We start from the raw sequence: 26,431 nt of genomic DNA, 5'->3' as shown, positions 1-26,431 counted from the left end.
TATATATATATATATATATATAATCCAGAAATCTGAAAAGTGTTGTGGAAGTTCAAAAGATCTCAAGAAAATCAAGTTACGCAATAACTTTCTTTGCATTACTAGAAATATGCAGTCCACACTCATATAACAGTATGTGACCAAAGCGCTAACTCCTAACAACCTCAGCGGGCACCTAGAAGATAAGCACACACTTCATATTACTGTATAACTGAAGTCACTGGCCAACAAGCTTTCGATCACAATAACAACTTGGACAAAAGAATACCTGCGCCAACATCCAAAGAATGCATGCCAGGCTTCAAATGGTTTTCCAACAATTCGAGGCATGTAGCATGCATATGAGGTGCAGAAATTGTGGCATTGTAGCCTATCTGCACGGGACTGTCCATATATGGTGGGGCATCCTCAGGCACAAACAAAGCCCTGTCAATAGTTTCCATTACTTCGGCTACTTTATTCGACCTAATCACTCCATGACTCTGCAAATACTCTACCATTTTTTTGTTTGTATTGATTCCACTTCCAGTCCAGAATCGCTGTTGAGAAACATAAAACAATATTGAAGTAAGAGGTAACAGGAAGCCCCATCTCAGAACCTGTGAGAAAATAAAGAAATCAAATGGCAAAATCAAGTGAAAAACTTGACCGAGAATAACTTTCTTTCCCGAGAAATGCAATGGAGTTCTGGTTCAAGTCAATACACGGATGTGAAATGAAAACATGTTCCTTCTGATAATCATTTCATTCATTTTTCTTTTTTTAAAAGAAAATAAGACTGTTGCGAAGTTAAAAACAATATAAGTCCCTAATTAAACCAATGCAACAATGCTATACTTACACTCACAAATCAATAACAAAATTAGGTGCGTCATTCAGTTCCCAAACCAATCACAATCACTTCAAGCCAGAATCTGGCCACAAAAATCAAACGCACTTTCAATATCTAACGCGATATATATACAAGAATCAATATTTCCTTAACGCAGCTCCACTCCGAGATATCACCATAACAAAATTCTTATATTCCATTTAAATTTCAAAATTTTCATATATACACCTTCTATCTCTAATTTCACTTCGAAAACAACTAAAAGAACAATAAACGGCATGCATTCGAAGGATTGGATACAATAACGTTAGATATACAAACGAATTAGTAGTGTGCAAGATAGGTAGTGTTACCTCCATGCGTGAGAAGAGAGAATTCCCCGTGAAGATGTGAGTATTAGGGAGGCTAGAACGAAGGAAAAAAGCGGTCGCTGAGAGGGCGGAGACAAGCGGCGATTGAGATATAGTGAGACGGCGGTGAGAGTGGAGGTGTCGCGGAGTAAAATATGATAACGATAGCTTTATAGGCGCACGATAGCGGCAACCATACGCTATTACTGAGAGCGAGTGTGTGTACGTGGAAGGCATTTTTTTTCTCTAATCGCTTCTCTCGCCTTTTCTTTAGTCTCTAGCTCTTTCGATGCATGTGTCGGTCACGTGCCTAGAGTTTCTTGGGCCTTCTACTTGGCCCGTTTCTCGAACAGCCCAACTAACGTCTTTCTTGACCCAAATATTATCCTACTCAATTCGATTGAATTGTTTGATAAATCTCTATAATTTTGCGCGTGAGGGAGTTATTGCGGGTAAGACGAGAAGGGAAAAATTCATATTTCATGCCTTGAATTTAGGCCAATTCAATTTTCAGATCACAAGTTTACTTTTTCAAAATTCAAATAGTAATTAAAGTTTATTAATTAAATAAAAAACTATATGTAAAATAATATCAATCTCTTCCCAATTCGGCCCACGGTCACCGGCATCCGTCCGTGGTCATCCCATTTTACTAGCGTCAACATCTATCCATTTGTTGACATCCACACTCACAATCACCAACATCAGAAAGATAGAATCTACAGAAATCGCTAACAACTAAGCATCTTCTTTGATTGCGAATAGATCGTCGTTAAGAATTGCTAGCTCGGATAGTAAAGAGAGATGGAAAAAAATAGCGATCGTTGAAGAACATCGACCGAGCATTATCGTCGGCAACTGATCATTTTCTTCAACGACGACTAAGCAATACTACTGTAATTTAAATCTATTTTTTAAAATTACTCACAGGATGAAATAACTTCAATTCTCACCTTTTGAAATCTGGTTAATTGAATTTGTGAACATGACATTTTATCATTTCCCTTGAATTTATATTGATTTACTACTTGTGATATTGCTCCATGCTATAATCAATTCTCTTGAATATGTGACGTGTAGACATCGATATGTTACCGATGAAGGCGATTTGTGAACTATAATCTATGACTAATTAATACCGACATGCGAACTATAATCAATGACTTGTGAACATTTGTGATCTATACAATATGGTACATGAATGGTGATCTGTGACCTATGAGCTATGGTCTGTGACCAATTAATATTAAACTGTTAATTATAACATGCGATCTGTGAACACATGTGATCTACACAATATGACTTATGAATTATAACCTATGACCCGTGAACAATAACCCGGGACTTGTGACTTAAAAATTATAATATGTGACCAATTAATATTGACATATGAACATAAATCAGTGATCTGTGACTAATTCTATTTTATCTGTGACTTGTAAACATTGATACGTGACCCATAACAAGTACACAAGGACATGTGACATATTATCAGTTCACATGTCAAAGGCCATTGTGCACAGGTCACAAGTCATTGCATCAATATCATAAACTATTATTTTATTGGTCACGAATTAACCTAATTTATTGGTCACAAATGTGTTTATATAGCCCCCAATCTAACCCAACACCATAACCACCACCTCAAAATCTACCAAAAACCACCTTAAAATAATAATAAAAAAATCACAATCACTAACAATCACAACCTCTATTTCTACCACGACCACCACCCCCACAAAACCCCAAACCCGTCGCTGCCACTTCCTCAAATCAACAGAGGACAAGAACCAACACCTCACTACAACCACCAACAATACAACCGCCATCACAACACCACAAACGCAACAAAAAACCCACAACATAGAGAAAAGATTGCATCCCTCATGCAACCCAAAACCATAACCATTGGAACTACCACCACCAATTTCGGTAGCCAATTGCAATTGACGGAACAACCTATTCGTTACTTTGGATATCGAATTTCGAGGCAATTGAGTAGCAATTGAATTGATTAAATGTGTAGATTAGAGAGATTGGAGAGTGAAAACTTGATGCATAGATTTATTGGATTAATGGAGAAATGGAGTGGTATAGAGAGAGAGACTAGAGTGAGAGTGGAGAGATATTTTTGATTTCTGAAAGATTAAGCTCAAAATAAGATTAATGAAATGTAAATTTAAAAAACAGGCACTTGTATAATTTCCACAAACAAGAATTAGAAAGGGAAAATTACACTGGAACTTGCTATTCAACTTTAAATTTCAAAAATCAAGATTTAAATTAATTGTTTCGAAAGTCAGATATCACACTAAAGCACCCTACCCCACACCATCCCAAACCGTAAAAAACGATGACTAATTGAAGCAAATAAAATCATTGCTTCTAGTGCTGACGCTTCTCTATTGCGCCACTGCTTTTTCAGCTTCTCAATCGTGCGGTGCTTCTATTGCATCACATCGTAGTCATTAATCAATTGAACATGATGATGATTATCGTAATGTGATGGTTGTGGATTGGGGTGCTTGTTGTGGTTGTGGGTTAGAAATGAAGATAGTGGTACATTTGGTAATAGAAAAACGTCACAAAAGAGAGCTTTGAAATTGTGTTGTTGGATAATCCTAAACCCCACGAGGTAGCGATGAAGGCAGTTGGAGGTCAATATAGCCTACAAATGTTGAAAAGGTGAGAGTTGAATGAAGGACGGATTGGGTGCTGACGCTTGGTAGCGGTGGTGAACTGTGAATTTGAGGTGGTTGTAATGATTTGGATGGTGTCGACGGTGGTAGAGCTGGGTGGGATGAATTGAAAAGTGTTTTATGATTAATTGGGTACTTTATGACTTAATAAAATATGTGATTTGAGATTAAAATACTTGTGACCCAAAATTGTATTTTTGTAACCATGACTTGTATGATTTTTTACTAGTATGCGATTGTGATTAAAAAAAAAGAAGTGTTATTATAATAATAACTTGATTAATTAAATTATAGGTCACAAAACTTCATCGAATGATACAAATTGTAATCACCAGTGTAATTTTTTCCAACTACAAATCAAGCAAATTTTAGACCCGACCCGACAATTTCAACGTGGGACTGTTAGTTGGAGGAAATAGTGGCTAATAGCCGGTTGACCCGGCCATTTTTCCAAAGAGGCCTTTGACCAATTAAAAAAAAAACAAAAAAAAAACAAAAATGTTTAAAATATTGAAAATCAAGAGAAATCCAAATTTACCCCTGCTATTTAAAGAAGAAAGAAAAGATAGTAAGGAAAGAGAAAAAATACTGTAGCACTCATAAAAAAGGGAAAATAGACGACCCATATTTAATATTTTTATGTGATTTTTGGAAAAAAAAAACATGATTTTGTATACATGTGTTGATTTTTGGAAAATTGCATGATTTTTGGGTAAAGAAAATAGCTTGGGAGAAGGAAAATGGAGTAGAAATCGTCAAAAATGGAATTTTCCGGCGATCTCCACAAAAGATACGCTTAGCCTAGCTGACTGGGCCATTTAGACATGCCCAGACGACCTAGTCAACTAGGTCACCTGGGTGCTCAGTTGATTGACTGGGTCGTCTGGGTGCCCAGTTGATTGACTGGGTCGTCTGGGTGCCCAGTTGATTGGGTCGCCTGGGCGCCCAGTTGACTGGGCGTTAGAGGCCCAGATTTTTTTTAAATTACTTATTTATTTGTTTCCTTTAATTTTTTAAGTTAACTATTTATTTTAATTACTTATATTGTGTTGTCTAATATTTAATTATTATTTGAATTGTTTAATTTTAATGTATATTATGTATTTAAAATTATTTCTTATGCTTAATATAAATGTTTTATTATTTATCTAAATATTTATTATTTGCCAATTTAGTTTTAATTACTTATTTTATATTAAGTAATAGTAAAAAAAGTTAAAAGAAATAATTAAATATTAAATAAGTAATATACATAAAGAACTTAAATAAATATTTAAACATCTGTAAAATAATAAATAAGCAATTAAATTAGAAAATTAAAATATCAATCAAATTAAATTTCTGCAAAGCAATTAAAATAAATTTGTAAATATTAAATAAGCAATATGCATAAAGAATTAAAAAAAGTATTTAAACATTAATTTAAAATAAATAATTAAATTAAGTGTTAGTAAAATAATTAAAATAAGCAATGAAAAAATTAAAATAAATGATGAAAATAAGTGTTTGTAAAAAAATTAAACGAAATAATTAAATATTAAATAAGTAATATACATAAAGAATTTAAATAAATATTTAAACATTCATAAAATAATAAAAATAAGCAATTAAATTAGAAAATTAAAATATCAATCAAATTAATTATTTGCAAAGCATTTAAATAAATATCAATAAAGAATTTAAATAAATATTTAATCATTTTTTATTTTTTGATATTGAATTTAATTGTTTATAAATATTTCATGAATTATGTAAATTGTTTATTTAAGTAAAATAATTAATTGTTTTTATTTCATTTTATTTAAAATATAAATAATGAAATAAATATAATAAACAATTGAATATTCAATAAACAATTCAAATAAATGAGAAATTAATATAAATAATTAAATGAAGTAAATAAATATGAAATAAACTATTAAAATAAGTAATTAAATATTAAACAAACAATATACATAACCAATTAAAGTAATTAATGAGATATTTAAATAAATATTAAATTAAATATTTAATAAGTAATTTAATAAATCAAATAATACTTTAATTGTTTATGTATATTATTTGTTTAATATATAATTATTCATTTTATACTTTATTTGTTTATTTAAATATTTCACGAATTATGTTAATTATTTATGTATATTGTTTATTTAAACAAAAAATAAATAACTAATTGAAATAAATTAAATAAATATTAATAAAATAATTAAAATTATGAATTGAAATAATAAATAACTAATTGAAATAAATTCAATAAACAAGTAACTTAAATGTTAATTAAGCAATAAAAATAATTTATTAACATAAATAACAAATAAATATAAATAATAAAAACTAGTTTAAATATGTAATTAAATATTAAATAAACAATTGAAATAAATAATTAGAATTTAAATATTAGTTAAATACTTTAAATGAACAATAAATATAAGAAGAAGTAATTTAAATAAGTAATTAAATATTAAATAAAAAATTTTAATAAACAATTGAAATAAATAATTAACATTTAAGTATTAAATAAAAAATAAATAACATTTAAGTATTAAATAAATAATTTAAATGAACCATAAATATAAATAATAAAAATAAGTAATTAAATATTAAATAAACAATTGAAATAAATAATTAACATTCAAAATAAACAATTAAACATTCAATTAACAATTAAAATAAATATTAAATAAACAACCAAACAATTAAAATAAATACACTTTTAAATATTGAATAAATAATTTAAATGAACAATTTAAATAAATAATTAACAATTAAATATTCAATAAACAATTTAAATAAATAGTTAACAATTAAATATTTAATACACAATTTAAATAAGTAAATAGACTATTTAATTTTCAAATATTATGCTCTATCTATTGTCTCTTATACAAGGTCCAAATATTTTAAATTTTACAAGATGAATTATCATTTGGACGTCGCTATGAGACAAATTCCTGACAAAGTTACGTCGAACTATAATTTTATCAGCTTCGCATTAGTTCTAGATTTGTTGGATGAGGAGCGCGAAGAGTTGTTACACTGATTCTGCTTATGACGATAACTTTGGCACGATTAGGAGATGCATTCAATGAATGCGACAATATGTTTGACAAGTTGAAGTTAGGGATATTTATACTAGAGAGCATACTGAGGTGTCATCACAATAATACGTCGATCGACGTCTTTCATTTGGAAGTTGTTGATGACATTGACACATTCAACAATTATCCATGGGGACAAAACTGACAGTTATCAGCTCTCCTCAACGATGCTGAGGTGCGTATTATTCATTTGTGATTTATGTTGTACGTCATTTCAAAATTTCGATGCATGGTCATTAACTCGATAAACATTTAAATAATAATTAAATGGTTATTTGAATGATAAATAATTAAATGATTATTTAAATGATAATAAATAACTAATTGAAATAAATTCAATAAACAAGTAACTTAGATGTTAATTAAGCAATAAAAATAATTAATTGACATAAATAACAAAGAAATATAATATTTTAAATTTTACAAGATGGATTGCCATTTGAACACCGCCATGAGACAGATTGCTAACAAAGTTGCGTCTAACTATAACTTTGCCAGCTTCGCGTTAGTCCTATATTTGTTGGATGAGAAGTACGCAGACCTATTACACCGATTCTACCTATGACGGTAACTCTGGTACGGTTAGGAGATGCATTCAAGAAATACGACGATATGTTTGACAAATTGAAGTTGGGCATGGTGTTTATACTGGAGAGCATACCAAGGTATCATCATAAGAAAACGTTGATCGGCGTCGATGACATTGACACATTCAACAACTATCCATAAGACAGAGCTGACATTTATCAACTCTCCTCAACGATCCTGATGTACATATTATTCATTTGTGATTTAAGTTGTACGTCATTAACTCGGTGAAATGTTAATATGTCAGATTGAATTGCTCGCTAAGCTGACACCGTTGATCAAAGAGGAGGGACAGAGTAATATCTGAGGAGATACGGTCTGCAAGCGATAAGGGTCCCAAACAGTGACAGAGAATAGAGGAGATGGTGACGGGGAGGGTGGCGGTGGAGGGGTGGGGATGTACACAGATGTTTCATCAGAATCGTTATGAATGTCAGTGGAGATGGAAGAGGTGCTGATGGTGGGGACGAAATAATTGTAAATATTTTTTTATTTATGAAATAATTGTATATATATTGTAAAATTTATTTAAATAAGGTAATGAAATATTAGATGGATACTACACACAACCAATTAAGATAATTTATAAATGAAATATTTAAATAAGAAATTAAATTAAATATTAATTTTTTATTTAATTAAGTGATTAAATAAATAATTAAACAACGTAATTAAATATTAAATAAATATCCTATTTGATCCAATCCAATAATCCTACGGATATTTGAATGTTAAATTCATATCCGATTATAGACGAAATATATTTTTGGCATTTTTGAATAATGTTCGATGTCTTGAAAATGTGATCGTGCCTAATATTTGACTTCCATATCTGTTAGATATTCTCATGCATCATGTGATTTATGTTCTAGTTAAATATTAAATAAATAATATATGTAACCAATTAAGATAATTAATTAATGAGATATTTAAAGAATAAATTAAATTTAGTATTAATTTTGTATTCGAATAAGTGATTAAATCAATAATTAATTAAAGTAAAGAAATATTATATAAACAATGTACATAACCAATTAAGATAATTAATTAATGAAATATTTAAAGAAGAAATTAAATTAAATATTAATATTAATTTGATTAGGTTTTAAAATAAATAATTGAATAAAATAATTAAATACACATAACCAATTAAGATAATTAATAAAGAAATATTTAAACGAGAAATCACATTCAATATTGGATAATTCTACATATACTAATTTATAAGAATGTCCATAATGTACATGTGAAATTTTATGAGTAAAGGATCGAAAAAACTATTTTTCTACTCTCCAATAATATTATGGCACTTGTACATTATGGTATAATATTTTTATTTAAACAAGCAATTAAAATAAAGTAATTAAATATTAATGACTAATAATATACATAATCAATTAAGATAATTAATTACTGAAATATTTAAATAATTAATTAATATTTAAAAATTAATTTTTCATTCAAACAAGTGATTAAAATAATAATTAAATAAGGTAATGGAATATTAAATACATAATATACACAAGTAATTAAGATAATTTATAAATGAAATATCTAAATAAGAAATTAAATTAAATATAAATTTTTTATTTAATTGAGAGATTAAATAAATAAATAAACAAAGTAATTAAATATTAAATAAAGAATATACATAATTAACTAAGATAATTAATTAATGAAATATTTAAATAAGAAATTAAAATAAATACTAATTCTTTTATTTAAATAAGTGATTAAATAAATAATTAAATAAAGTAATTAAATTTTAAATACATAAAACCAATTAAAATAATTAATTAATGAAATATTTAAATAAGAAATTAAATTAAATATTAATTTTTAATTTAATTAAGTGATTAAATAAATAAGTAAACAAAGTAATTAAACAATAAATAAATAACATGCATAACTAATTAAGACAATTAATTAAAGAAATATTTAAATAAGACATTAAAATAAATATTATTTTTTATTTAAATAAGTGATCATTTGAATAAAGTAATTAAATATTAAATAAATAATATACATAACCAATTAAGATAATTAATAGAGAAATATTTAGAGGAGAAATCAAATTAAATATTAATTTTTTTATTTGAGTAGGTGTTTAAAATAAATAATTAAATAAGGGACAATTAAGATAATTAATTAATGAAATATTTAAAAGAGAAACCAAAATTAAATATTAATTTTTTATTTGAATAAGTGTTTAAAATAAATAATTAAATAATTTATTAAATATACATAATCAATTAAGATAATAAATTAATAAAATATTTAAATGAGAAATCAAATTAAATATTAATTTTTTATTTAAGCAAGTGATTAAATAAAAAATTAAATATTAAATAAATAATAAACATAACCGATTAAGATAATTAAGTAATGAAATATTTAAACAAGAAAGTAAATTTAATATTAATTTTTTTAATTTTTGTAATTGTTTAAAATAAATAATTAAATATAAAGTGAAAAGTGTTTGATTTTTTAATTTTCTAATTCAAGGGTATTTTTGTCTTTTGAAACAAAATTCTATTTTTGTAATTGTATAAACTACTTAAGGGCATTTTTATCATTTACTCAATAAAAAGCCATTATAATGATAGGTAAAAGTTTTTGCTTAAAGTGAAAAAATACCACTTTGATACCAAATGGGGGGGGGGTATGCTGTTTTAAGATGGCTGTTTAACTTTTAATAACTTTAATCCTACTCAGTACTCTCCTTAGTTTTCTATAAATCTTTCTTAAGAATCGTGTATAAATCCTTTTTTTTTCTTTTTTCTTTTTTAAATTTTCACCACCTATGACATATAAACTTGAACCTGATTTCTTTTTATAAGGTTACCCATGGCACTCCCTTATAAAATTTTTAGATTAATTTTTTCCCTTTCCCCAGTATCTCTAGAAAACATCAAAAAGGCTCACTCCGGCCAAAAGTTTTCATTCATCTGGGTCACTCAGGATTAACCTAAAAACAGTATGGCTTCTAGAAATCAAGTTATGCTTTTATTATATGCATAGGATGAAATGATAAATATAACAAATATTTACTTGGAATATAAAAACATGAACAAAAGATTAAAGCATGAATCAGGGATTTATAAATTCATCTTTCAAAAAGATTTACAACTAAGGATTTCCCTTTCGGGAAGTCCCTCAAGTTCTAAAATAAACTTAAAGAAATACAAGAATACCTTAAATATTCACAAGGATGATTCAGCTATACAATGCTTTTTTAGATTGAGAATTTTTCTGAGAAAGGTTTCAAAAGATTTTTTGGATAGCAGAGAGTACACAGGTTGTAAACTTCTGCCTAAACCGAATGAAACTCGTTCCTTAAATAGAAAAATTCTTGAGAGCAAAAAGTCTATACTACCATTGAAAAAAGTACACGTTTCACCGAGAAACTTCTGGCCAATTCAAGATCTAACAAGTGGAAAGAAAAATTCCAAAAATTTCAAAAAGTCTACAACAACTTTTTCTAAAAGTCTAAAAAATCTTTCCTACTTTTGGAAAAAAAATTTCCCTTGTCGGGGAATCTTTCCTTTTTTCAAAGAATTCCTGACATCTTTTCTCAAAAGTCTTCGATCTTGATTTTTGAGTCTTTATCCTTTTTCTTCTTTTCTTCTGGCAAAATTTGTCTTTTCTGTATTATTGAAGATCTTTAACAAGTATCAAGATTGTGGCGTGCCACTGATGAGAATAACATTCCACTGTCTGAATTATTGTATCCTTCTTCCTGTGGATCTTCATCTTCATCTGAAAGTCTGGAGTTACTGGTTTCATCTTTTTCTTTCTGATCTGGACATTCTGCAATTTCTTTTTCTTCTTCATGGCTCTTTTTTAATATTGTCTCAATTGTTTGGTTAACTGCTTCTCTTATTTGTTCTTTTAGTCCTTCATCATTTTTCTTCTTCTTAATCTTTTTCTTTTTTTAGAAGAAGTCCCTTCATCTTTTTTAGATTGTTTTTGAAGTTCTTCAATTTTCTCAAAGATCTTTTCTAAAGAAGCTGTATCTGGATTAGGATCTTGTGATTCTTGAAATAATAAATATTCTTGACTATCTTGAACTACCATTTTTTCTTTTCCCTTACTGGATTGAATTTCTTGGGCTTGTGAAAATTCTGGATTGTTTGAAAAGTGTTCTGAAGAAAAATGTTCTGGTGGACTATATTTGACTAAATAATCAAATTTTCCACTGGGCTGTCCTAAAAGATCCAAATTTCTTTACCTTTTTCTGTAGCAAATTTATCAATCTCCTTAGTCTGATCGTCAAATTTAGTAGAGGAATCAACAGTCCCCTGAGTCTGTTGGACTTTTGGTAAGTCCACAACCTTTAACGGATTTGATGAGTCTTTACCAGCTACCGTTTGGGCTGGACTAGCTATGGACTTCTTGGGCTCCATAGTACCTGTTGGATAATGAACTTTTAAGTCCAAAATCTCTTTTTCTAATTGGGCCACTTTCTTTTGGAGTTGGGTTCTTTCTAGTGAAAGGTTCTGATTGGCTTCATTGATAACTTTGTAATTTCTCTGCATACATTCACAATGTTGGCAGAAAATATTCTGGTCTTTGCTTGGAGAAAAGTCTAATGGAGGATCTGAGTAATTTTTCAAAGAAGGAGATAGATAAAAATTTATTCCTATCTGTTGTCTTGCAACATCTAATGCTTCTTGAAAATTTGTAAAACCTTTGTAAAGAGATTCTGGAAAATTTTTAATGCAATCTAAAACTTCTAACCAAGAATGGAAAATTCCTGGAGTTCTTCCTTTAATAACAACATAAAATTTAAACCTTTGCTTGTTCTGACTAAAATGTTCTGACAATGCATTCATGCATGCAAGAAAATATTTTTGGTCTTTTGGATTCTTATTATAAGAGATCCATAAATTGTCTAAGATACATTTTTCTTCTTTAGATAAAGAAATATGCGGTAAAATTTTAAAAGAAATATTACTATTGGGAAAGACTATGAGTTATTGGTTTCCAAACCTTAGTCTGTCTTGTAACATTGGTCTGTTCTGGTTAAATGGAGTCTGTGGTAATAGTCTTGATACAAATGAATTCCCTGGTGGAATTCCTGATTTTATAGGCCTTGGCCTTGTCATCTGTATAAAGAAATTATGTTAAACAAATTTAATAATTTCTATCTATTATTATTCTACTTAATATATCTGCTGCCTTATTATCACTACCTTTAATATGCTCAAATTCTATATTAATTCCTGTATTTGTGATTCTATCTATAAAATTTAACCATCTTCTTCTGCTACTTCTTTTTTAATCTATTTTCATTTTATTGACAAAAGAAATTATGGCTACACAGTCTGTTCTTATAGTTATTTCTTTCTTAGATATAATAAATAATTCAAACTATCTAATGCATAATTTATAGCTAATAATTCTGCATCTATACTGCTTAAATTTCATTTTTCTTTATAATTTTCACTATTGTATCTACAAATTCTTTCTGTATTTTTATCAGTATATTTATTAGGTTTACATATTAATATAGCTCCCCATCCTATCATACTTCCATCTGTTTCTATAATTAAATATTCTGAATCTAATGGCATAGCTAATTCTGGCAGGGTTTTTATTTTTTCTTTTATTTGTTGAACTAATTTTATATCTTCTTGATTGAAAAATCTTTGTCCTGTAGGAGATGTCTTTGTATATAAAGCTCCTGCTATTTTTCCTAAATCTTTTATAAATGGTCTAGCATAATTTACCAATCCTAAAAATTTTTGTATTTGTTTTAAATCTTCTAATTTATCTGGGAATTCTAAAACTTTCTTAGCAATATGAGGTTGTAACTTAATTTTACCTTCTCCTATATTAACTCCCTAGAAATCTATAAATTCTTTAAATAAAAACATTTTCTTTTTACTTATTATTAAACCATGTTTAATAAATTCTGAAAATACTATTTGTAAATGTCCTCTATGTTCTTGTTTATTTTTACTAAATACTAAAATATCATCTATGTATACTATTACAAACCTACTATGTTTATTAAAAATACTTTCCATTTTTCTTTGGAAAATACTTGGTGCATTCTTAATTCCAAATGACATTACAAGCCACTCAAAATGTCCTTCTGGGCAGGTAAAGGCTGTCCACTTAATACTTTCTGGCTGCATCTTTACTTGCCAAAATCCTGATTTTAAATCAAATTTGCTAAAGATTTTACATTCTTGTATTTTATTTATTAATACTGTCTTGTCTGGTATGTTATAAGTATCATCCATAGTATTATCATTTAGTCTTTTATAATTAATAACCATTCTGCTTTTTCCTCTAACAATTTCTGAGTGTTTTCTAACTATAAAGGCTGCTGATCTATGTGACCTATCTGATTTTCTAATTACTCCTAATTCCAAGAGTTCTTTTATATGTGTTTTAAAATCTTCTATATCTAAATTTGTTGCTTCTATGTTCTTAATTTTAATTATATATTCTGGATTTTTAATTCACATAAGATTCTATCTTTTTCCCAATATTTTAACACATTTTCTCCTATTATTTCCATCTTTTCTAATCTAGAAATTAAATTTTCTATTTCTTGTTTTGTTATTAGCATATCATAAATCTTTTCATTATCTATTAATTCTATAGTTTCAAAATCTAAGTTATCTTCTTCTGAAGTTTCAGAATTTATTTCTTCTAAATTATCTTCTTCTATTAATTGGCATTCTCTTTCTTTTTCACACTTACAACTATTACTACTACTACCACCATGCTTCTCTACGCACTCTGATGGGAAATAAGTGGTCTGTGTTGGTGTAAATAAGGTATGTTTTTGTAAATGTAAGAAATCTTTAGTAATTGTAACTCTTCCATTGTCTTTTAATAAAAAACTTAGTTATAATAAAATCTGTATCCTTAATATTTAAAGGTCTAACCCATACGGATTCTTTTGGTAAGGTATATTCTATACTTGTACCACAGTTTGTTTCAAAACTAATCTTACTATTTGATTGTAATAATTCTGTATAAGTATAAAGTTCTCCATCTATTTGTTGTGCTTCTATTGGTTTATCTGAGTATGTTATGTATTGTTTTGGTATTAATTTCTTATTAATTATACAATTACTACATCCTGAGTCTATTAAACCAAGGCATTTTATTTCATATTGTCCTATTCTTATATAATATTTTACCTTAATACTTTTAAGTTTTTCTGGATTACATATTACTTGAACATATTCTTTTTCTTTATATTCTATACCTTGACTATGTTCTTCTATTTCTATTGCTTTTCTTTTATTATTATATTTTAACATTTCTATCTTATTTATTATAAATTTCTGCATTTCTTCTAAACTTTCAATTCTTTTCCTAAGAATTTTTATTTTTGATATTTCAGTTTTTTCTTTTAAAATTTCTGAATTGACTTCTTCTTTTTCAATAAGATTCTTTTCTTCTAAACATTTTATACATGCTTCTTTATAACATTCTAAACATTTAGCTCTAAGCTTTCTTACTGGGTACCAGTTACATAAATAACAAGCTATATTATCTGCTCCTTTATATTTTTGCCAATTATGTAAACATTCTATAGTTATACTATTCATTAAATTTAGTTCTTCTTCTAATTCTGATTCTTCTTGTAATTTTATATTAGAAAATTCATCTATTATTTCATAATCAGATTCTTTATTATTTTCAAAGTCTCTGTCTTCTATTGATATAATACTATAAATAGATTCTTTATATGAAATATATTCATCTAATTGTATTAAATCTTCATTAGTACATTCTATTAATGTACTCTTTTTATCATAGTTATTTCTTTTTTTTGGACAAGTCTTGGATAAGTGTTCATTACTATTGCAAACGTAACAACTAAGTCAATTTTTATAAGTTCTTTCTGGTTTAAATTTTCTAACATGTCTTTTTTCATCTAAGTATAGTTTTCTTTTATTAGATTTTCTAAAAAAATATCTTTTCTTAAAATGTCTTTTATTCTTTCTTTCTTTATTACTATACTTATTTTTTCTTGAACTAGAGGCTCCATAAGTTTGTGGGGTAAAAATATCTTTACAAAATTTGTAATCTGTCTTCTTAAGTTGTTTTTGAATTTGTAATTCTACACATTTATCTTCTAAACATCTAATTACATGTTGTATTCTTTGTCCTCTACTCCATTGTTTTTCTGGTTTTTCTTTAACTGCTGGCAGATTATTCCATTTATCTGTAATTTCTAATCCTAATGGTCCTGGTAATTTATGAAACAATTTATTTCCTATTTCTTGATTAAATGTATTTTCTAATATTGAAGTTAAATAATGGTATTCATTTAAAAAATTCTTAACATATCTTCCTTTAGTCCATTTGTAAAGACTAAGTTGTTCTAAATCTCTCATAGCTTTTCTTTGTATACTCATGTGTCCTGAATTAGGGTCTGCAACCTGTTATTAATATCTGTATTTTATTAACAAAATTATAAGGGTTACTTCCCATACTAACTAATTGTTCAAATTCTTGTTTCTTTTCTAATTTAAAAGCTTCCCACATAACTTTTACACTTTCTCCTAAAAATGTTTCTAAGTATCTATACATATCTAAGGCTTCCATTTCTTGAAAATTTCTAATATAATGGCCTATTATAGTATTCTTCCATACATCTATAACATTATTCCATGTCTGTGGATCATGTGCTGTAACATTTAGAATTTGTGCTTTGTGATCTGATTGAAATTCTATTATCTTTTCTAAGGGTCTTTCACTTCCTTTTGCTATATATTTTCCTTCTGTATTATTGTATAAAGGGTAAGCTCCTCTTGGGGGAAATCCTTCACTATAAATCATTGCTTCATGTTTAACTGTTCTATCAAAAGGAGTATCACTAAAAGTTCTATATGTATTTGAGTCTTCCATAAGTTCTTTTATATAACTAAAATCTGAATTTTCTGAATCATTATCTTCTTTAATGGTTCATATTCTTATATTCTGTTCTTGATCATAATATAAATATTCAGATTCTGTAATTGTTTTATTAAGGTACATTTGATCTTCTAGTTCTAATAATTCTTTATTATCTAAATTCATTCCTAATTCTTTTGGATAAATTATTCTATCATGTTCTTCATCTATTAATTCTAGATGAACTTGATTTTGAAATGGTTCATTTTGTTCTTCTTCAGGATTAGTTTCTTCTTCAAAATCATTCTGTCTTTGTACCTGATTGTAATCTAAAAATCTTAAACTAGTTCTTCCATGAATATCTTTATAAGTTAGTGCTTCCTGTGGTGCTATAATTGTTTCTTGATTTTCTAAAAATTTATCCATATCCCATTCTAATCCTGCTAATTGTTCTGATGAATATTCTTTTGGTTTAACCATTTTAATTCCTTTACTACTAATTAAGTTTACTACTTTATCTATGTAAATTTTATATTTTGTCTGAGAGTTATTTGAACATCTTCCTAAAAATCCTATACTAATTAATAAATTATCTCCACTTTCTACCTCTTCATACCCTTTTGTTTGAATTCCTATTTTAATTTTATCTGAAAAGTCTTTAATGGTTAATAAAAAGTTTGGATTACAATAAATTATTCCATTATTATTATTATTCATATCTACTTCTGTACTTGCAATCATACTTTTATCTATATTATTAATTCTTTCATCATATATAGTGACTAAAACTTTGCATCCTAAATTTTTTCTCATTAATCCTTTTATCTCTATAACTATTAATCCTAGATACATAAATCTAAAGTTTTTCTTTTTTAATTTTCTTTTAGAATCTTTTGATATTAAATTTAATTTTCTTACCTGGTTTCCTATACACTGAACATATACTTCTCTACTATGTCTAAAAAATTGTGTTATTGTTTCAAAAATTCCTCTATTATATAATATTTCTGGGTTAAGAATTCTTAAACCATTAGTTTGGAATCTTTGGTAATCTTGTTGAGGATCTATGATTTCTTCTATATTTTGATTATATTGTACCGGTCTATTTAAAACTCTTTCTATTATATTTTTACTTATACTTGAAGTACTGTATCTAGGTGTAGATGGTTCTTCATTTATTGTTCTAGGCCTTCCTAAGAAAGAATTGGTATTCATCTTGAAAATTTATATTCTTTAGGCAATTTTCTAGTTACCTTTTCTTTTCCTGTATCTCTGAAACTTAATTTTTCTAATGTAGTTGTTAAGGATTTTAAATCTTTTTCTACACTTGATGTAGCTCCTATTTCTATTTCTTTAGATTTATTAGAATCTAAAATTCTTTTTATTTCTGTTAAATCTACCTTAGATGGTATTTTTTCTAATTTAGCCAATTTTTCTAAAATACTTGAATTTTAATTTTTAATATAATCTAAAGATTCTTTTATATTCTTAATTTCTTGATCTCTAGCCGTAGTATTTTCTTTTATAATTTCTAAATAACTATTTTACTTTTTATTTTCTATTTCTTTATAAAATGTAAAACTATAGAATATTTTTTCTAAATCTACAAGTAAAATTCTAAAAATCATAAAACAAATAAGAATTTTCTAAACATTATAAGAATTATACTTTTTTCTATCAAACTAAAAATTACCCCTGTTAGTTGTCTGCCACACGTAGCCGCAATTGACATTTAGGGTTTCTCCTGAGTTCCTTCTCCATCAAATCCTTCCTGCGCTCTGATTTCAGAACCAAATAAATTATTTCTAATGATTTTATAGGTAACCTTTTCAATTTCTTTCGACTTTCATTTATTGATCATCATTTTCCTCCTGAAAATTTTCTAAACAGTCCGATAACGAAGATTTCTCAATCCAATACCCAAAATGTAAGTATCTACTCCATTTTTTAGTATACTTTTCCTTCGTCTTTGCGATTTGATTTTTTTTTCCTTCATGATTTTTGGGGTTTGAACGTATTTTAAGATATTTTTGTTTGATTTTTCAGGTCCCGAGAAGAAATAACAACGGAAGCAATAAAACACGCTCTGAAATCGCTTAGAAAGCGGCATTTACTCGAAGAGGGCGCACATGCCCCAGCTATAATCGCCCTTTCGCGCCCCCTGGTTTCTCAGGTTATTTATGCGTGTATATTTATTTCGTTTCTTTTCGAAAGTTTGTGGAAAGATGATCCTATGGGGTAGTTAAAGATTATAACCCTGCATAGGTAACTTATTTTGCTATGTTTTAATTACCACTAAAGCAAATTTACATGCACTCATACATAAAAAACCACATTCATGATGTTGGATATGGAAAATCTATAGAATAGACGATGATTAAGGAAGTGTTTGCTCATTAGAGCTGTGCTGTGCATCAGTTTCATATGATTATAAAGTTAGACATTTATTTATGGGTGTCTTGATCTCGGATCGGACTAAAATCAAACTCCATGATGGCTTTAAGAGAGACTGTATCTAATAAAAATTTCTTTAACCATTGTTAATGCTGGACGGTTTTGGGATTTCTGGCACAATGAGGAAATTTGTTTAGTGAACATAATATTGATTATTGAATTTTAGAGACTACTAGGTTGAGTGCTGGGCTATCTAGAACTTCCACTGCTTTATCAAATCATATGCAAAGATGACTTATGTTATTAAAAGGTAGAAAATTGCTTTAGTCAATTTAGTTAGGTTCCGTTCCTCTTCTTATGGTGCATAAAATATCAAATGGTAAATTTATTGAAGTTTACACACGCGTTACTTGTTAGAGTACATTCACGTGATAGGTGAATTTATTGTAAGGCGTGGACTACATAATCTCCTCAATACTTGGGATGGTCCGTCAATCTTTACTCAATTCAACGTGATGCGTCACTTGAAAGCTGTTTTTACCTGCACAGTTGTCCCTTTGTCATTTCTTTAAATAGTACTCAACACGATGCAAGGCGGCTCACATTGCCTCTTTTTGCAGTTTTCTGCAGTAAAGAATCTGCAATTATTTTCTCATCTTTGTTTATGTGGACTTACAAAACTAGAAAATTACACCCTTCCCAGTTTTTTCTTTCGTGACTAAGACCTTCCTTCGCTGAACCCATAATTCATGCTGTCAGGATCAAAATTGTGGGTCAAAAAGAATCTGCACCAGTACTTTGTGCATAGATTGTATCATGTTTCATAGAGACTGAAAACACATAGCAAAACTGAAAATAGCATTCAAAATATTGCTCTTTTGTTCCAGAAAATCACATGAATTTAATATTTTTTTAGCATCAGAATTGCATCAGAAATTTTGCGTAGTGATTTTCATTTTCATGTAATTACTAATCATGTGAGAGTGAACGGCCTTGTCAAAATCTCTCATTTCAATCATACTTAATTTGATATTTTTCTTTAACGCGCTTTATCCCACCTAAACTCCTTGGTCCTCTTCTCATTGTTAATTTCCGACCATGAATGACATAATTGTGAAAAAATTTCATGATTAAAAGAAACATCACCCATTTCCAGCAATAATGTGAATAAATCTCTCTCTCAGGCCTCACAGCTTTTAGTTGATCTTGCAAAGCCTATGATTTTTAAAGCTTGTTATTGATGTTGAATCTTGTTGTTTTTCATGTTCTTTGAACTTGTTTATAATTATGTCCATGGCTCTTCCTCATGTTATGTATCATGATATCTAGAAGTTCATCTCATTTATGGACATTATTGATATTGGAAAGCACTGAGATATCTATCTAAGGCAAATTTGTAAAATAAGATGTATGGTAGTTGCAAATATTTGCTCTATCTCAGGCTGCGACATTTTATTTCGAAGGGATCGGAGTGGAAAGAAAAAGCTGAAAGTCTTGAAGTGGAGCTCCAGCAGTGTTACAAAGCTCAAGCTCGACTATCAGAGCAGCTTGTCGTGGAAGTGGCGGATTCCAGAGTTTCTAAAGCTTTAGTTCAAGAGAAAGAAGCCCTGATCTCTGACTTGCAAAATGAGCTTAGTCTAGCAAGGTTTTGTCTTGACATTCTCTCTTTCTGTTCCTTAGTTGGGGGAAAAAGTTATTTTCAATAGATATGAGCCATGTGGGGGTTGTGATTAAGAGTAGTATATAGCATTACTTCATTATCTAAATTTATTTATCTTTCAGGGATGAACGCTCTCGTTTGACTGCATGTTTAGAAGAAAAGAGTAAAGCTTTAGAATTGTTAATGAATGAGCATCAGAGTCTGAAAGAACAACTTGAAGCAACCACTCTTAGAGCTAGTAATGCTGAGGCGGAAAATAAAATGCTTATTGACCGTTGGATGTTGCAGAAAATGAAAGATGCTGAACGCCTAAACGATGTATTATTGTCTTACTTTTGTGGGTTGAATTATTATTATCACTATAGTCTTTCTTTGAATATGATCAACTCGCAATATTTTGCATGCTGATACTCAACTCTGCCTCACCCGCCCACCCAGGAAAACAATGAGCTGTATTCGACGATATTATGGTCATTTCTTATTCATCTTCAATGAAATAGTAACGAACTTCTTTTCTTTGTTAATGAATTTTGTTTACTGCATACACCTTTGTTGAATCTGATATTAAACGACAGTTTAATTGTGCCATTCTGCTAGAGCGTCGAATCTCTTGTGAGCCTGTCAGTCTAATGATAATGCTTGGAATGGAGCTGGATGCTGGTTATTATTCTTTGAAACTTGAAAATGGAAGGTTTCAGTGCCTCAAAACTCCTGGAAAATACTGACCCCTTTTTATGCGGCCGATTATTTAGAAAATTTGGTTCTTTAACGGCTTAAGAAAAGTGCATCTGATTTCAAGCTTGTTTTCTTGTGGTTGGTCTTGCTGAATGCTAATTATATGTTTCTTGTGTTAGGCTAATTCTGTTTATGGAGACATACTAGATCAACTAAAGGTCAGCAGTATAGAACAACTTGCCCGTCAACAAGTGGATGGTGTAGTGCGCCAAAGTGAAGAAGGTGCTGAGTGCTATATAGAATCACCCATTCCGACTACATGTAGGCAAAGAATCCCGGCCCATAACGGTGGCTGCGCCTCTATACTGTTTGAGTATAATTCAAGCAAGTTGATGAGTGGGGGGCAGGACCAGACTATTAAAATTTGGGATACAAACACGGGGTCACAGAGTCAAACTCTTCATGGTTGTCTGGGCACTGTTCTTGATCTCTGCATCACCCATGATAACAGATCCGTCATTGCAGCAAGTAGTGCAAATAACTTGTACGTATGGGATGTAAGTTCAGGCCGGGTACGGCACACTCTCACGGGCCATGTAGACAAAGTATGTGCCGTAGATGTGAGCAAAGTGTCTACCCGCAGTGTTGTGAGTGCAGCATATGATCGAACTATAAAAGTTTGGGATCTGCATAAAGGTTACTGTGTCAACACACTACTTTTTCAAAGTAATTGCAATACGCTTTGTTTCAGTATGGATGGAGAGACCATCTGTTCGGGCCATGTGGATGGAAATCTCCGACTGTGGGATATTAAGACGGGAAAACTTCTAAGTGAAGTTGCAGCACATTCACTAGCTATAACGTCTCTGTCTTTATCTAGAAATGGAAACATGATTTTGACCAGTGGTAGAGACAACTTGCATAACTTGTTCGATATACGTACTCTCGAAATTTGCGCCACATTGCGCTCAAATGGTTATAGAGTAGCGTCGAACTGGAGCAGATCGTGCATCAGTGCTGATGATGGTTATGTTGCTTCTGGATCTGTCGATGGATCAGTACATATTTGGTCAGTAGCAAATGCAAAAATAGTAAGTACTCTAAAAGAACACACAGCTCCTGTTCTATCTTGCTCCTGGAGTGGTCTCGGGAAACCTTTAGCTACATCGGACAAGAATGGTAATATTTGCATTTGGAACGACAGGTCTCCTTTTTAGCTAACATGCATTTATTTGTTTAAAGTCGCCCCTTGTCTAGGAATTATGAATGGCAGTTGGTTGAAATCTTTGAGGAATTCTATCATCGCCAGTATACCTGAATGAAGAAGTAATTCCATTCTCCAATGTTGTGCATACGAAGAATGACGTTGTCGAGCAAGGTAGATCTGCTGTCCTTGCGTAGATTAATGTCGCTAGAGATTATCGATCGTGGAACGTGATTATTACTTCTTCGTTTTTGAGGGGCACACTTTGGTTGTATATACTCTTTATACCTGCCATGTGAGTTCTTTTTCAGGTTCACCTCCCACAGTCTTGTACATGTGTTTATTATGAGGACAGCTTTGAACCACTTTAATGCACATACTTGTAATCTCAGTTAAAATATTATTATTATGATCTTTCTTCTTAGCTGAAATACTTAAAAGAAAAAAAAAAAAAGTTAAACCCTAACTTTAAGGGTCCCCCACCACCTTTGCCCTGGAGCATCGTGAGGGAGGTAAATCGCAAGTATTGCCTTTAAGGGTACAGGGTGGAAGGCTATTTGTACACTTGCACTTACCCAAGAGCCAAATCCATTGCTCTCATGCAACATGGCTCTTACAAGTTGGACCAACTTTATAAAAATTCTGAACTTCCCTAACCGAAAAATTCAGCCCGCTGCTACATCAGAAAATCCTGAACTGTAGATCAACTTATGAAATCCACTTTAGACAGTAGAATTTAGGTCACTCTTAAAGGTAATTGTCCGTTTACATAATTTATTATTATTATTATTATTTTTTTGACGCTAGATTGTTGCTTTTTAATAATTGTCACGGTACGCTGGCTTAGACCGCTGTTGGTCCTATTTACAATTTTCTTGTTGAGATTAAACAAATAATTTGAACGTTATAAATTTATCGGGACCATCAATTCAGAGGAACAAATGTGTAGCATGAATAGTTAATCGAATATTACATGCGATGAATGACAAATTGATTACGTGTAATCATATTGCCTACATCAATCCAAATCGAACATTGCAAATGAATCTGGCAAGTTGTATGCGGACTAGGGATGGGAATGAACCGAGTTTACTTTAACTTCAAGTGATTACATGTGATTGATTATTAAATTGTGACTAATCCCGATATTTAAATTGAAATTTCATTTTGTAGGGAAAAAATAAATGATTTATATTCAGTTTGTTTGTAAGATAAAATATGTGCTTCATTCACATATTCTCATATTGATACATATGAATACAAATGCAAATGGTCGCGTGTGTAAAAAATGCAACGTGCGCACAAGGCCACTTGCAGTGGCATGCTTGACCACACTCGATGTTCCCTGTTATGTATACGAGCGAATTTGTCCATCAGTCGATCGTTTTTATTTGATTGAGACTTGAGTAGTGAAAAGTAACATGACTATGTTATCACTTTTTCAATAAAATAAATAAATAAATTTTACTTTAAAAATAAATAAACGAAGAGGGAAAAATAAGAAATAGAAAAGAATTTGACACAATCAAAACATTAATGTTACCTTCAAAATACTCGGGTACGTGCATTGCACGAGCCAAGACCAGAGGAGGTGAACGGCTTCGATTTTGAGTTTGGAGTAGAGATTGGCTATTGGAATCTACCATGTGTCTGGTGTGGGCATAAAGATGCAAAGAATTTGGCTTCTGAGCAATGTCACAACTTCATCCACAATGGCATTAACCTCTTTTTTTCTAATATCTGTCATTGAGAATAATAAGCACTTAACTATTCAGTTATGGCATTGTATTTTTTCAGGCCAGAAAGTGTTCAAGTGGAATTATACGTTAGAAGAGGAATATGGAGGAAATGGTGGCAAATAGCCACCAAAAAGAGACATTTTTTCAAAATGGTTGTGGCTACTGTTTAAAAAAAAAATGAAAAATCTGTAAAAACCTTAAAAACAATGAAAACCCAATATTGTCCCTAACAAATCACTCTTAAACCGACGTCTGGAGAAAGAAGGGGAAGAAATAGCAATGAAATCGACGACTTTTTTTTTGGAAGGAGATCGACTGGCCACCATTAGAGGCAAAGAAGGTAAGTTATGCTTATTTTCCACATTAATCTTTGAACTTGGATGTTAAAGGTTTATTTTGTTCGAATTAGTGGTAGAAATCTTTATAGATTATGTAAAATTATTGGAAATAACATTTTTTGAGGTTTTTTGGGCTGAAGATCGTCGTAAATGGCAATCTCCGGCACCTAGACTGGAGAAGAAAGGGAGGAGACGTAGCCAGACGCTGGGCCATCTGTTTCCAGACGGCTGGTCCGTCTGTTTATAGACGGCCCGGTTCTTTTTTTCAGACTTTTTTCTTTGTATTCCATAAATAATTTAAACGTACAAAAATAAATAATGAACATTTAAATAATAAATAAATGATTATTTAAATGATAAATGAAAAATGTAAATAATGAATAAATATTAATAATCAAAATACATAATTAAAATTTAATTGAAATAAATCTCTAACATTTAAAATAAATAATTAAATATTTACGTTTACTTGTTCAATAAATAATTTAAACAATCAATGAATATAAATAATTAAATCAAATAATTTAAATGAACCCTTAAAAGAAATAAATGAAAAATAATTGGAATAAATAATTAATTTAAATGCACAAAAATAAATAATGAACATTTAAATAATAATTAAATGATTATTTAAATGAAAAATGAAAACTATAAATAATGAATAAATGTTAATAATCAAAATATGTAATTAAAATTTAATTGAGATAAATTTATGACATTTAAAATAAATAATTAAATATTTACGTTTACTTGTTCAATAAATAATTTAAATAATCAATGAATATAAATAATTAAATCAAATAATTTAAATGAACAATTTAAACAAATATAAGAAAAATAATTGGAATACATAATTAATTGAAATGCACAAAAATAAATAATGAACATTTAAATAATAATTAAATGATTATTTAAATGATAAATGAAAAATGCAAATAATGAATAAATGTTAATAATCAAAATATGTAATTAAAATTTAATTGAAATAAATTTCAAACATTTAAAATAAATAATTAAATATTTATGTTTACTTGTTCAATAAATAATATAAATAATCAATGAATATAAATAATTAAATCAAATAATTTAAATGAACGATTGAAACAAATAAATGAAAAACAATTGGAATAAATAATTAATTGAAATGCACAAAAATAAATAATGAACATTTAAATAATAATTAAATGATTATTTAAATGATAAATGAAAAATGTAAATAATGAATAAATGTTAATAATCAAAATATATAAATAAAATTTAATTGAAATAATTTCTAACATTTAAAATAAACAATTAAATATTTATGTTTACTTGTTCAATAAATAATTTAAATAATCAATGAATATAAATAATTAAATCAAATAATTTAAATAAACAATTGAAACAAATAAATAAAAATAATCAAAGTAAGTAATTAAAATGTAGATAAACAATTGAAATAAATATCTAACATTTAAAATAAATAATTAAATATTCAATTAATAATTAAAATAAATATTGAATAAACAACTAAAGAAAAATATAACAAATAATTTCATATTAACGTTTAAATGTTCAATAAATAATTTAAAGAAAATAATTAAATAAATAATTAAAATTAATCATTCAATAAATAATTAAAATAAATGTTAAATAAACAAATAAACAATTGAAATAAATAATTTAAATTAACAATTGAAATAAATAATGAACATTTAAATAAAAATAAACAATTTAAATAACTAAGAAATATAAATATTCAAAATAATTTATTTAAATAAGTAATTAAATATAAATAATCAAATTTAATTAAATAACGAATTGAAATAAATTTCTAACAAGGATTAAAATAAACTATGAAATAAATAATTTTACAAAAATTAAATTTTCGCTTTTTATAATTTGTTGTCTAATTTTTAATTCATTTTTTTTATTATCTGTTATTTCGTGCGTATATTAATTAAAGTTGGATTAGTTGAATTTTGTGACATTATGTTTCAAATGTTC

General features: G+C 28.5%; 2 protein-coding genes across 5 annotated transcripts in view; one reads left to right on the top strand and one right to left on the bottom strand.

Moving 5' to 3' along the window:
- The window catches only part of LOC111399619 (protein-L-isoaspartate O-methyltransferase 1-like), a 3,568-nt gene extending 2,134 nt beyond the window's left edge, over positions 1–1,434 (bottom strand). Inside the window, exons 1-2 of one of the 4 annotated variants that reach the window (XM_023027054.1) lie at positions 1,186–1,434; positions 269–599 (exon numbers count right to left, since the gene is read on the bottom strand). In XM_023027054.1, the coding sequence (XP_022882822.1) occupies positions 269–599; positions 1,186–1,419 (565 nt within the window). In that variant the 5' untranslated portion in view covers positions 1,420–1,434. The remainder of the gene's footprint in view (positions 1–268; positions 600–1,185) is intronic. The other 3 variants (XM_023027062.1, XM_023027037.1, XM_023027046.1) reach the window with 3 other exon arrangements.
- A 16,691-nt stretch (positions 1,435–18,125) lies between these two features.
- On the top strand, positions 18,126–22,777 carry LOC111399613 (autophagy-related protein 16). The gene is made up of 5 exons (XM_023027025.1): positions 18,126–18,362; positions 18,482–18,608; positions 20,293–20,474; positions 20,612–20,807; positions 21,344–22,777. Coding segments are annotated over exons 1-5 (1,545 nt in total). The 5' UTR covers positions 18,126–18,360; the 3' UTR covers positions 22,382–22,777.
- The last annotated feature ends 3,654 nt before the right edge of the window (positions 22,778–26,431 follow it).

Source organism: Olea europaea, chromosome 1 (assembly GCF_002742605.1).
Source record: "Olea europaea var. sylvestris chromosome 1, O_europaea_v1, whole genome shotgun sequence".
Lineage (NCBI taxonomy): Eukaryota > Viridiplantae > Streptophyta > Magnoliopsida > Lamiales > Oleaceae > Olea > Olea europaea.
This window is presented reverse-complemented; position numbering and strand designations above follow the sequence as displayed.

What these genes read in the sequence shown, in the direction of transcription:
- LOC111399613 (XM_023027025.1), top strand. An exon ending in AATGAGCTTAGTCTAGCAAG is followed by an intron (nt 20,475 to 20,611) that starts GTTTTGTCTTGA and finishes TTTATCTTTCAG; the next exon opens with GGATGAACGCTCTCGTTTGA. An exon ending in ATGCTGAACGCCTAAACGAT is followed by an intron (nt 20,808 to 21,343) that starts GTATTATTGTCT and finishes TTCTTGTGTTAG; the next exon opens with GCTAATTCTGTTTATGGAGA.